At 42.9% G+C, this 14,118-nt stretch overlaps 2 protein-coding genes across 2 annotated transcripts; both read right to left on the reverse strand.

Moving 5' to 3' along the window:
- Nucleotides 1-1,191: 1,191 nt before the first annotated feature.
- On the reverse strand, nucleotides 1,192-2,141 carry LOC130082315 (antigen LPMC-61-like). Its single transcript, XM_056247168.1, has one exon. The coding sequence runs from the start codon at nucleotides 1,942-1,944 to the stop codon at nucleotides 1,213-1,215; it is 732 nt and encodes a 243-aa protein (XP_056103143.1). The 5' UTR covers nucleotides 1,945-2,141; the 3' UTR covers nucleotides 1,192-1,212.
- A 3,413-nt stretch (nucleotides 2,142-5,554) lies between these two features.
- Nucleotides 5,555-13,738, reverse strand: LOC130082308 (uncharacterized). Its single transcript, XM_056247162.1, has 13 exons — nucleotides 12,839-13,738; nucleotides 12,571-12,758; nucleotides 12,171-12,315; nucleotides 11,892-12,084; nucleotides 11,675-11,822; nucleotides 11,517-11,589; nucleotides 7,038-7,142; nucleotides 6,770-6,957; nucleotides 6,370-6,514; nucleotides 6,091-6,283; nucleotides 5,874-6,021; nucleotides 5,716-5,788; nucleotides 5,555-5,631 (listed from the first exon to the last, which is right to left on the reverse strand). Exons 1-13 carry the CDS (start codon nucleotides 13,611-13,613, stop codon nucleotides 5,555-5,557), a joined length of 2,451 nt encoding a protein of 816 aa, XP_056103137.1. The 5' UTR covers nucleotides 13,614-13,738.
- Nucleotides 13,739-14,118: the final 380 nt, after the last annotated feature.

Genomic DNA, 14,118 nt, shown 5'->3' on the forward strand with positions numbered 1-14,118 from the left:
AAGGGTTTAGCCATAGAATTCACTATAAAAAGTACTAATATTAAGGATTGAGGTAAGGCTGCGGAGCATACGGTTTCCTGCAGAGGAGCCAGTGATGATGGATCAACAAATGTGAACATCTTCACAATAAAGCGCTTGTAGTGGGTTGGGAACTGAAGACCAGACGATCCAGTCACTGGAACCAATGTGGTCAGGTAACGATCATCCTGGTAAGGGCATCTGAAAGGCAAAGAGGGAATCAGAAACACCTTACAGCACACTAGATGGATAAAGACTGGCCTTACTCACCCATCAACCAGAAGGTCCCATTGGGGTAGACTGAGTGGACTGGGGGTTGATGTCGCCCAGCAATGTCCCAGCATCAGGACAATGTTGGGGTCGGTCCTCTCCAAAACGTGCACCTCAACATACACAGGCTCCCGCAGGACTTTTGTAACAGGATAATCAGCATCACTGTAGTAGGAAGTGTACGCCTCGTCCCCTGAGGAAGAATAGTGTTTAACCAGAAACCGCTGCAACCTGGAGCTTTAGAAAGGCTTTAGGCACACACTTGGGTCAAACACTTACCTTCTGCACAGCCTTTGGTGACACACTGACCATTTGCTAGTCTAAGCTCCACCCTGAGGGGTCCAGGAGCAGCTACTGGTGGAGGTGGAGGAACAGTGTTGACCTCCACAACCAGAGCTTCCACAGAAGTACCAGAGTACCTACACTGGAAGAGAAGCCTGGAAAACAAACAGTGAGCTTGTAGCATTTGCCAAGGATTAACAAATGTGCTAAAGAATACATCACCCACTCAAAATGGCTGTCCCTTGTGATGGAACCAAGTGGTCCGATACCCACTTCATACGAGGAGGACATTCTGTTTTCATACACCACATATCCACTGTCCTCCTGCAAATAGTAACACTGTTGGCATCCAGTCCATTCTAAGCCATGCAGAACAAAACCACAAGCAGCTACTCACTGTCATGCTCGTGCCGCACGCAGTGACAGGGAACTGGTATATAGCAAAGAAAGGTGTGGATCCCACAGGACTGCAAGCTGGATCATTTCCACCCAGGAGACGGACTGAATCCAGGCTCAAACGAGGCAGCGTGACATCTCTAGCCACCACTACCACAAACTGACCATCTCTTATACACTGGACAGTGACTGGAACAAGGTACAAGAGCTGGTTATTGATGAGGATCAGTTTAACAAGAAACACCTTTACATTGACTCAACACTCTTACCGGCCTTCCCATAGTAACACTGCTGTCCGTTAAAGCAGCAGTTAATAGCTGCACACTCAGCACCACTGATACCAGGTGGTCCACATTGGATCTGCTCATAATCAGCTACAGCACATTTGTCAAGGGGCTCTGCCTGTGCCACTGGCTGTTTAGGCTGAAACTGCTGAGGATACTGTTGACTAGCTTGCTGTTGACCAGCTTGCTGTTGAACTGACTGAGGATACTGTTGACTAGCTTGTTGAACTGACTGAGGAAACTGTTGACTAGCTTGCTGTTGAACTGACTGAGGATACTGTTGACTAGCTTGTTGAACTGACTGAGGATACTGCTGACTAGCTTGCTGTTGAACTGGCTTAGAAAACTGTTGACTAGCTTGTTGAACTGACTGAGGATACTGCTGACTAGCTTGCTGTTGAACTGGCTTAGAAAACTGTTGACTAGCTTGCTGTTGAACTGGCTTAGGATACTGTTGATTAGCTTGCCGTTGAACTGACTGAGGAAACTGTTGACTAGCTTGATGTTGAACTGGCTTAGAAAACTGTTGACTAGCTTGCCATTGAACTGACTGAGGAAACCGCTGGTCAGTTTGCTGGAACATCAGAGCTTGAGGACTTTGGGGCAGATTACTCCACTTTGGAACGGCATGGCAGAAAGCACAGAACCAAACACAAAGTGCCAGAGACTGAACAACACACCAACTTCCTGCCATTGTTCAACAGCTAGTCACACTGTTGAGATGCTGCCCTTTGGTCTTTTTGTACTCTACAGATTTTGGCTAATTAACGATAATCCCTCCCTTTTCATTAACAGTCATGATTCTCCAGACTTGCATGAGTGTGGAGTTTATGCAACTGGGTGTTTCCATTTGTTCTTAAGATTCAATTGCCCTTGTTTTTCCACCCTTTTGGAACATACATAGAATGCACATATTGAGCTTATTTCAGAATAGTTTACTAGTACTATTTCTGCCGTTCAGAATTCAGCCTTTGTTTTATGCTTCATCCTGTGAATGTAATGGTAGTGGTGGGCAGATCGAGGCTTCATGAAACACTGAAAAAGTTGAAGCAAATGTGCCGTATTGTGTCGAGGCTTCGAAACAATCCGACACCTGTCTCCATGGTGACCCCTAGATGTCAGAACAGTGTAAATGCAACAAAAACCCGGGCCAAACATGCATAAAAACCCCTTTTACAAATCTATTGCAAATGTTTTATTGAAAGTAAAATCTTTCAAATGTAATTATCTAATCATCTAACAAGATTATCAAGTGTTTATATGTTTTTTTATCAATTGGAACCTGTGATAAACGCTGATGGCGTTCACATGCGCATTAAGAATTGATTCTGTTATGTGTGTTTGAATATATGTGCGCAGGTTTGTAATTCCCTACAAACCATACCTAAACAAACTACTTGTCTTGCCTATAAATTTTGATACAGAATTTTATTTTATTTTATTTTATCACTTCGGGGTTGGTACGTGAACCCTAATTTCCACAACGCTTTATCTGTAGAGTGGAATAGGAATCCTCCATAGGGAGAGGATAGTTGACATTTCAGCACTGCGTTGTCATCGGGTCCAGGCGAAGGTCCTTCGTCAGATCTGGAAAAGGCCTGGATCCGGCAGGCTGCGGGAAAACCTCGGGATAAACAAAGACACTGAAATTAGCGTAGATGCCATTCTTCTTATGATGTAACGAGTACATCAGGATTTAAGGGAAGTGTTCCCAGTTCCAGCTGACCTAATCTATGCAGCCTAACATTGAATTATAGAAGTCGATAATGTATTATGTGAATGCTAGGTCAAAGAGATGTGTTTTTAGTCTAGCTTTGAACTGACAGAGTGTGTCTGCTTCCCGGACAATGGTAGGAAGACTGTTCCAAAGTTTTGGTGCTAAATAGGAAAAGGATCTACCGCCAGCAGTCGATTTTGATATTCTAGGTATTATCAACTGGCCGGAATTTTGAGATCGCACTAGACGTGAAGGACTATAATGCGTTAAGAGCTCGCTCAAGTACTGCAGAGCTAAACCATTTAGTGCTTTGTAAGTAATCAGCAATATTTATAAATGTATACAATGTTTAATAGGGAGCCAATGCAGTGTTTATTGAACCAGACTAATATGGTCATACTTCCTGGTTCTGGTAAGAACTCGAGCTGCAGCGTTTTGAACCAGCTGTAGTTTGTTTATTAAGCGTGCAGGGCAACCACCCAGTAGAGCATTACAGTAATCTAGCCTTGAGGTCATGAAAGCATTAACTAATTGTTCCGCATTTTTCATTGAAAGCATATGGCGTAATTTAGATATATTTTTAAGATGGAAGAATGCGGTTTTACAGATACTAGAAACGTGACTTTTAAATGAAAGGTTGGTATCAAAGAGCACACCCAGGTTCCTAACTGACGACGAGGACTTCACAGAGCAGCCATCAAGTGTTAGACAGTATTCTAGGTTATTACGTGAGGAAGTTTTTTGGCCAATAATTAGAATCTATGTTTTTTCAGAATTTAGTAGTAGGAAATTACTAGTCATCCAATTTTTTATGTCAGCAAACGCATTCCGTTAATTTTGTGAATTGGTGCGTTTCGTCGGGGCACGAAGAAATATACAGCTGAGTATCATCAGCATAACATGGGGTGGTGATGGCGCAGTGGATAAGACACATGCCTTTGGTGTGAAAGACCCGGGTTCGAATCCACTGTGTGACACCAATGTGTCCCTGAGCAAGACACTTAACCCCTAGTTGCTCCAGAGGCGTGCAACCTCTGACATATATAGCAATTGTAAGTCGCTTTGGATAAAAGTGTCAGCTAAATGAATAAATGTAAATAACAGTGAAAACTAATTCCATGTTTCCTAATGATATCTCCTAATGGTAGCATGTACAGAGTGAACAGCAGCGGTCCTAGTACTGAGCCTTGTGGTACACCATACTGAAATTGTGATCGATAAGACATCTCTTCATTTACTGCTACAAACTGATAACGGTCAGATAAGTAGATTTAAACCATGCTAGTGGAATTCCACTAATGCCAACATAGTTTTCCAGTCTATTTAAAAGAATGTTGTGGTCAATGGTGTCAAATGCAGCACTAAGATCAAGTAACACTACTAGAGAGATACAACCACGATCGGATGATAAGAGCAAATCATTTGTGACTCTAATGAGAGCTGTCTCGGTACTATGGTACGGTCTAAATCCGGACTGAAAATCCTCGCAGATATCATTTCTTTCAAGAAAGGAACACAGTTGTGAGGATACTGCTTTTTCTAATATCTTTGACAGAAAAGGCAGATTCGAGATCGGCCTGTAATTGACTAATTGTATGATCAAGTTGCGTTTTTTTAACAAGCGGTTTAATCATAGCCAGCTTAAAGGTTTTTGGTACGTATCCTAGAGACAAAGATGAATTAATGATATTAAGAAGAGGATCTATGACATCTGGAAGCATCTCTTTCAGTAGCTTAGTCGGTATAGGGTCTAACATACAAGTTGCCAATTTAGATGGTTTAACGAGTTTGCAAAATTCTTCCTCTCCTATAGCAACAAATTAATCAAATTGTCAGTGTCACAAGATCCTTTAGAAATCATTCAAATTTGCGGCTCAAACATTTCTGATTTTTATCAATGCTTTGCCACTGTCTGCCAGCATTGAGTTTGTGACTGAGATTGGGACTCACTTCCCTGACTATGTTCACTGTGGTCTGGAGATGCACACGAACATCTATCATTAGAGCGAAGCTCTCGGTGACAACAGCCAGCTCAAGCTCTCCATTCCAGCTCCGCATGGGCCAATTGAGCTCATCAGCGTCACAAGACATCTGGAAATGGATTATATTAATGCAATAAAGGGATTTAAAAGCCCTTCACACAACCAGTAGGGCTGCACAATGATGGTTAAACTGATAATCATGATTTTACTCATTTGAGAAACTTCTTGTTTTGTCAGAATTATTGCACTTTCATGAACACAAATCAAGAGAACGTCAACTCATATGCAGGGTTTATTTGCCAGAAATACTGTAACTCACAATACCAAGAAACTCACAATTGTGAAAAATAAGTAAGAAATGTGAAATAAGTCACAATTACTGTTATATTTTATTCCTTGGCAAAACAAACTGCGAGGAAAAAAGTCTGCACCCTGCTATATAAAATATTGAGGAACCCAGGTTTGCAACTGGAGCATGGCAAGTACAACCTTGCTAAAGCAAAAATGGAACTTTGGTTTAGTAGTGTGGCCCAATAAATAAAACCAAGAACAGTCATGTAAGATCCGATTTGTTGAAAATCAATACCAGTTTATTAAATCTAAATTCACATGACCAGGTTAACTTCTCCACTAGACACCACAGTTTGCCCACTAGAGATGGTCTTGATGGGAGTGTCCCTTCCTGTAAAAGAAGTGGTAGAAGCATGAGGAGCATTTAAATACCAAATTCTCACAGTTCCCAAGTCGGTTTACAGCAAGCACTCACTTTTCCTAGTGCAGCTTTGCTCACAGGAGCCAGAAGAGGGATGGCACACTGCTGTACTACAGTGGATGAAGATCTAACAGAGGGGGAAAGGGTTTAGCCATAGAATTCACTATAAAAAGTACTAATATTAAGGATTGAGGTAAGGCTGCGGAGCATACGGTTTCCTGCAGAGGAGCCAGTGATGATGGATCAACAAATGTGAACATCTTCACAATAAAGCGCTTGTAGTGGGTTGGGAACTGAAGACCAGACGATCCAGTCACTGGAACCAATGTGGTCAGGTAACGATCATCCTGGTAAGGGCATCTGAAAGGCAAAGAGGGAATCAGAAACACCTTACAGCACACTAGATGGATAAAGACTGGCCTTACTCACCCATCAACCAGAAGGTCCCATTGGGGTAGACTGAGTGGACTGGGGGTTGATGTCGCCCAGCAATGTCCCAGCATCAGGACAATGTTGGGGTCGGTCCTCTCCAAAACGTGCACCTCAACATACACAGGCTCCCGCAGGACTTTTGTAACAGGATAATCAGCATCACTGTAGTAGGAAGTGTACGCCTCGTCCCCTGAGGAAGAATAGTGTTTAACCAGAAACCGCTGCAACCTGGAGCTTTAGAAAGGCTTTAGGCACACACTTGGGTCAAACACTTACCTTCTGCACAGCCTTTGGTGACACACTGACCATTTGCTAGTCTAAGCTCCACCCTGAGGGGTCCAGGAGCAGCTACTGGTGGAGGTGGAGGAACAGTGTTGACCTCCACAACCAGAGCTTCCACAGAAGTACCAGAGTACCTACACTGGAAGAGAAGCCTGGAAAACAAACAGTGAGCTTGTAGCATTTGCCAAGGATTAACAAATGTGCTAAAGAATACATCACCCACTCAAAATGGCTGTCCCTTGTGATGGAACCAAGTGGTCCGATACCCACTTCATACGAGGAGGACATTCTGTTTTCATACACCACATATCCACTGTCCTCCTGCAAATAGTAACACTGTTGGCATCCAGTCCATTCTAAGCCATGCAGAACAAAACCACAAGCAGCTACTCACTGTCATGCTCGTGCCGCACGCAGTGACAGGGAACTGGTATATAGCAAAGAAAGGTGTGGATCCCACAGGACTGCAAGCTGGATCATTTCCACCCAGGAGACGGACTGAATCCAGGCTCAAACGAGGCAGCGTGACATCTCTAGCCACCACTACCACAAACTGACCATCTCTTATACACTGGACAGTGACTGGAACAAGGTACAAGAGCTGGTTATTGATGAGGATCAGTTTAACAAGAAACACCTTTACATTGACTCAACACTCTTACCGGCCTTCCCATAGTAACACTGCTGTCCGTTAAAGCAGCAGTTAATAGCTGCACACTCAGCACCACTGATACCAGGTGGTCCACATTGGATCTGCTCATAATCAGCTACAGCACATTTGTCAAGGGGCTCTGCCTGTGCCACTGGCTGTTTAGGCTGAAACTGCTGAGGATACTGTTGACTAGCTTGCTGTTGACCAGCTTGCTGTTGAACTGACTGAGGATACTGTTGACTAGCTTGTTGAACTGACTGAGGAAACTGTTGACTAGCTTGCTGTTGAACTGACTGAGGATACTGTTGACTAGCTTGTTGAACTGACTGAGGATACTGCTGACTAGCTTGCTGTTGAACTGGCTTAGAAAACTGTTGACTAGCTTGTTGAACTGACTGAGGATACTGCTGACTAGCTTGCTGTTGAACTGGCTTAGAAAACTGTTGACTAGCTTGCTGTTGAACTGGCTTAGGATACTGTTGATTAGCTTGCCGTTGAACTGACTGAGGAAACTGTTGACTAGCTTGATGTTGAACTGGCTTAGAAAACTGTTGACTAGCTTGCCATTGAACTGACTGAGGAAACCGCTGGTCAGTTTGCTGGAACATCAGAGCTTGAGGACTTTGGGGCAGATTACTCCACTTTGGAACGGCATGGCAGAAAGCACAGAACCAAACACAAAGTGCCAGAGACTGAACAACACACCAACTTCCTGCCATTGTTCAACAGCTAGTCACACTGTTGAGATGCTGCCCTTTGGTCTTTTTGTACTCTACAGATTTTGGCTAATTAACGATAATCCCTCCCTTTTCATTAACAGTCATGATTCTCCAGACTTGCATGAGTGTGGAGTTTATGCAACTGGGTGTTTCCATTTGTTCTTAAGATTCAATTGCCCTTGTTTTTCCACCCTTTTGGAACATACATAGAATGCACATATTGAGCTTATTTCAGAATAGTTTACTAGTACTATTTCTGCCGTTCAGAATTCAGCCTTTGTTTTATGCTTCATCCTGTGAATGTAATGGTAGTGGTGGGCAGATCGAGGCTTCATGAAACACTGAAAAAGTTGAAGCAAATGTGCCGTATTGTGTCGAGGCTTCGAAACAATCCGACACCTGTCTCCATGGTGACCCCTAGATGTCAGAACAGTGTAAATGCAACAAAAACCCGGGCCAAACATGCATAAAAACCCCTTTTACAAATCTATTGCAAATGTTTTATTGAAAGTAAAATCTTTCAAATGTAATTATCTAATCATCTAACAAGATTATCAAGTGTTTATATGTTTTTTTATCAATTGGAACCTGTGATAAACGCTGATGGCGTTCACATGCGCATTAAGAATTGATTCTGTTATGTGTGTTTGAATATATGTGCGCAGGTTTGTAATTCCCTACAAACCATACCTAAACAAACTACTTGTCTTGCCTATAAATTTTGATACAGAATTTTATTTTATTTTATTTTATCACTTCGGGGTTGGTACGTGAACCCTAATTTCCACAACGCTTTATCTGTAGAGTGGAATAGGAATCCTCCATAGGGAGAGGATAGTTGACATTTCAGCACTGCGTTGTCATCGGGTCCAGGCGAAGGTCCTTCGTCAGATCTGGAAAAGGCCTGGATCCGGCAGGCTGCGGGAAAACCTCGGGATAAACAAAGACACTGAAATTAGCGTAGATGCCATTCTTCTTATGATGTAACGAGTACATCAGGATTTAAGGGAAGTGTTCCCAGTTCCAGCTGACCTAATCTATGCAGCCTAACATTGAATTATAGAAGTCGATAATGTATTATGTGAATGCTAGGTCAAAGAGATGTGTTTTTAGTCTAGCTTTGAACTGACAGAGTGTGTCTGCTTCCCGGACAATGGTAGGAAGACTGTTCCAAAGTTTTGGTGCTAAATAGGAAAAGGATCTACCGCCAGCAGTCGATTTTGATATTCTAGGTATTATCAACTGGCCGGAATTTTGAGATCGCACTAGACGTGAAGGACTATAATGCGTTAAGAGCTCGCTCAAGTACTGCAGAGCTAAACCATTTAGTGCTTTGTAAGTAATCAGCAATATTTATAAATGTATACAATGTTTAATAGGGAGCCAATGCAGTGTTTATTGAACCAGACTAATATGGTCATACTTCCTGGTTCTGGTAAGAACTCGAGCTGCAGCGTTTTGAACCAGCTGTAGTTTGTTTATTAAGCGTGCAGGGCAACCACCCAGTAGAGCATTACAGTAATCTAGCCTTGAGGTCATGAAAGCATTAACTAATTGTTCCGCATTTTTCATTGAAAGCATATGGCGTAATTTAGATATATTTTTAAGATGGAAGAATGCGGTTTTACAGATACTAGAAACGTGACTTTTAAATGAAAGATTGGTATCAAAGAGCACACCCAGGTTCCTAACTGACGACGAGGACTTCACAGAGCAGCCATCAAGTGTTAGACAGTATTCTAGGTTATTACGTGAGGAAGTTTTTTGGCCAATAATTAGAATCTATGTTTTTTCAGAATTTAGTAGTAGGAAATTACTAGTCATCCAATTTTTTATGTCAGCAACGCATTCCGTTAATTTTGTGAATTGGTGCGTTTCGTCGGGGCACGAAGAAATATACAGCTGAGTATCATCAGCATAACATGGGGTGGTGATGGCGCAGTGGATAAGACACATGCCTTTGGTGTGAAAGACCCGGGTTCGAATCCACTGTGTGACACCAATGTGTCCCTGAGCAAGACACTTAACCCCTAGTTGCTCCAGAGGCGTGCAACCTCTGACATATATAGCAATTGTAAGTCGCTTTGGATAAAAGTGTCAGCTAAATGAATAAATGTAAATAACAGTGAAAACTAATTCCATGTTTCCTAATGATATCTCCTAATGGTAGCATGTACAGAGTGAACAGCAGCGGTCCTAGTACTGAGCCTTGTGGTACGCCATACTGAAATTGTGATCGATAAGACATCTCTTCATTTACTGCTACAAACTGATAACGGTCAGATAAGTAGATTTAAACCATGCTAGTGGAATTCCACTAATGCCAACATAGTTTTCCAGTCTATTTAAAAGAATGTTGTGGTCAATGGTGTCAAATGCAGCACTAAGATCAAGTAACACTACTAGAGAGATACAACCACGATCGGATGATAAGAGCAAATCATTTGTGACTCTAATGAGAGCTGTCTCGGTACTATGGTACGGTCTAAATCCGGACTGAAAATCCTGGCAGATATCATTTCTTTCAAGAAAGGAACACAGTTGTGAGGATACTGCTTTTTCTAATATCTTTGACAGAAAAGGCAGATTCGAGATCGGCCTGTAATTGACTAATTGTATGATCAAGTTGCGTTTTTTTAACAAGCGGTTTAATCATAGCCAGCTTAAAGGTTTTTGGTACGTATCCTAGAGACAAAGATGAATTAATGATATTAAGAAGAGGATCTATGACATCTGGAAGCATCTCTTTCAGTAGCTTAGTCGGTATAGGGTCTAACATACAAGTTGCCAATTTAGATGGTTTAACGAGTTTGCAAAATTCTTCCTCTCCTATAGCAACAAATTAATCAAATTGTCAGTGTCACAAGATCCTTTAGAAATCATTCAAATTTGCGGCTCAAACATTTCTGATTTTTATCAATGCTTTGCCACTGTCTGCCAGCATTGAGTTTGTGACTGAGATTGGGACTCACTTCCCTGACTATGTTCACTGTGGTCTGGAGATGCACACGAACATCTATCATTAGAGCGAAGCTCTCGGTGACAACAGCCAGCTCAAGCTCTCCATTCCAGCTCCGCAGGGCCAATTGAGCTCATCAGCGTCACAAGACATCTGGAAATGGATTATATTAATGCAATAAAGGGATTTAAAAGCCCTCCACACAACAAGTAGGGCTGCACAATGATGGCTAAACTGATAATCATGATTTTACTCATTTGAGAAACTTCTTGTTTTGTCAGAATTATTGCACTTTCATGAACACAAATCAAGAGAACGTCAACTCATATGCAGGGTTTATTTGCCAGAAATACTGTAACTCACAATACCAAGAAACTCACAATTGTGAAAAATAAGTAAGAAATGTGAAATAAGTCACAATTACTGTTATATTTTATTCCTTGGCAAAACAAACTGCGAGGAAAAAAGTCTGCACCCTGCTATATAAAATATTGAGGAACCCAGGTTTGCAACTGGAGCATGGCAAGTACAACCTTGCTAAAGCAAAAATGGAACTTTGGTTTAGTAGTGTGGCCCAATAAATAAAACCAAGAACAGTCATGCAAGATCCGACTCGTTGAAAATCAATACCAGTTTATTAAATCTAAATTCACATGACCAGGTTAACTTCTCCACTAGACACCACAGTTTGCCCACTAGAGACGGTCTTGATGGGAGTGTCCCTTCCTGTAAAAGAAGTGGTAGAAGCATGAGCAGCATTTAAATACCAAATTCTCACGGTTCCCCAAGCCGGATTACAGCAAGCACTCACTTTTCCTAGTGCAGCTTTGCTCACAGGAGCCAGAAGAGGGATGGCACACTGCTGTACTACAGTGGATGAAGATCTAACAGAGGGGGAAAGGGTTTAGCCATAGAATTTACTATAAAAAGTACTAATATTAAGGGTTGAGGTAAGGCTGCGGAGCATACGGTTTCCTGCAGAGGAGCCAGTGATGATGGATCAACAAATGTGAACATCTTCACAATAAAGCGCTTGTAGTGGGTTGGGAACTGAAGACCAGACGATCCAGCCACTGGAACCAATGTGGTCAGGTAACGATCATCCTGGTAAGGGCATCTGAAAAGCAAAGAGGGAATCGGAAACACCTTACAGCACACTAGATGGATAAAGACTGGCCTTACTCACCCATCAACCAGAAGGTCCCATTGGGGTAGACTGAGTGGACTGGGGATTGATGTCGCCCAGCAATGTCCCAGCATAAGGACAATGTTGGGGTCGGTCCTCTCCAAAACGCGCACCTCAACATACACAGGCTCCCGCAGGACTTTTGTAACAGGATAATCAGCATCACTGTAGTAGGAAGTGTACGCCTCGTCCCCTGAGGAAGAATAGTGTTTAACCAGAAACCGCTGCAACCTGGAGCTTTAGAAAGGCTTTAGGCACACATTTGGGTCAAACACTTACCTTCCGCACAGCCTTTGGTGGAACACTGACCATTTGCTAGTCTAAGCTCCACCCTGAGGGGTCCAGGAGCAGCTACTGGTGGAGGTGGAGGAACAGTGTTGACCTCCACAACCAGAGCTTCCACAGAAGCACCAGAGTACCTACACTGGAAGAGAAGCCTGGAAAACAAACAGTGAGCTTGTAGCATTTGCCAAGGATTAACAAACGTGCTAAAGCATACGTCACCCACTCAAAATGGCTGTCCCTTGTGATGGAACCGAGTGGTCCGATACCCACTTCATACGAGGAGGTCATTCTGTTTTCATACACCACATATCCACTGTCCTCCTGCAAATAGTAACACTGTTGGCATCCAGTCCATTCTAAGCCATGCAGAACAAAACCACAAGCAGCTACTCACTGTCATGCTCGTGCCGCACGCAGTGACAGGGAACTGGTATATAGCAAAGAAAGGTGTGGATCCCACAGGACTGCAAGCTGGATCATTTCCACCCAGGAGACGGACTGAATCCAGGCTCAAACGAGGCAGCGTGACATCTCTAGCCACCACTACCACAAACTGACCGTCTCTTATACACTGGACAGTCACTGGAACAAGGTACAAGAGCTGGTTATTGATGAGGATCAGTTTAACAAGAAACACCGTTACATTGACTCAACACTCTTACCGACCTTCCCATAGTAACACTGCTGTACGTTAAAGCAGCAGTTAATAGCTGCACACTCAGCACCACTGATACCAGGTGGTCCACATTGGATCTGCTCATAATCAGCTACAGCACATTTGTCAAGGGGCTCTGCCTGTGCCACTGGCTGTTTAGGCTGAAACTGCTGAGGAAACTGTTGACTAGCTTGTTGTTGAACTGACTGAGGATACTGTTGACTAGCTTGTTGCTGAACTGACTGAGGATACTGTTGACTAGCTTGCCATTGAGCTGACTGAGGATAATGTTGACCAGCTTGCCATTGAGCTGACTGAGGATACTGTTGACCAGCTTGCTGTTGAACTGGCTTAGGATACTGTTGACTAGCTTGCTGTTGAACGGACTGAGGAAACTGTTGACTAGCTTGCTGTTGAACTGACTGAGGAAACTGTTGACTAGCTTGCCATTGAGCTGACTGAGGATACTGTTGACCAGCTTGCCATTGAGCTGACTGAGGATACTGTTGACCAGCTTGCTGTTGAACTGGCTTAGGATACTGTTGATTAACTTGCCGTTGAACTGACTGAGGAAACTGTTGACTAGCTTGATGTTGAACTGGCTTAGAAAACTGTTGACTAGCTTGCCATTGAACTGACTGAGGAAACCGCTGGTCAGTTTGCTGGAACATCAGAGCTTGAGGACTTTGGGGCAGATTACTCCACTTTGGAACGGCATGGCAGAAAGCACAGAACCAAACACAAAGTGCCAGAGACTGAACAACACACCAACTTCCTGCCATTGTTCAACAGCTAGTCACACTGTTGAGATGCTGCCCTTTGGTCTTTTTGTACTCTACAGATTTTGGCTAATTAACGATAATCCCTCCCTTTTCATTAACAGTCATGATTCTCCAGACTTGCATGAGTGTGGGAGTTTATGCAACTGGGTGTTTCCATTTGTTCTTAAGATTCAATTGTCCTTGTTTTTCCACCCTTTTGGAACATACATAGAATGCACATATTGAGCTTAATTCATAATAGTTTACTAGTACTATTTCTGCCGTTCAGAATTCAGCCTTTGTTTTATGCTTCATCCTGTGAATATAATGGTAGTGGTAGTGGTGGGCAGATCGAGGCTTCATGAAACACTGAAAAACTTTAAGCAAATGTGCCGTATTTTGTCGAGGCTTCGAAACAATCCGACACCTGTCTCCATGGTGACCCCTAGTGGTCAGAACAATGTAAATGCAACAAAAACCCGGGCCAAACATGCATTAAAAACCCCTTTTACAAATCTATTGCAAA

This window comes from Rhinichthys klamathensis, unplaced genomic scaffold (assembly GCF_029890125.1).
Source record: "Rhinichthys klamathensis goyatoka isolate OS25496 unplaced genomic scaffold, OSU_Roscu_1.1 h1tg000043l_1, whole genome shotgun sequence".
NCBI lineage: Eukaryota > Metazoa > Chordata > Actinopteri > Cypriniformes > Leuciscidae > Rhinichthys > Rhinichthys klamathensis.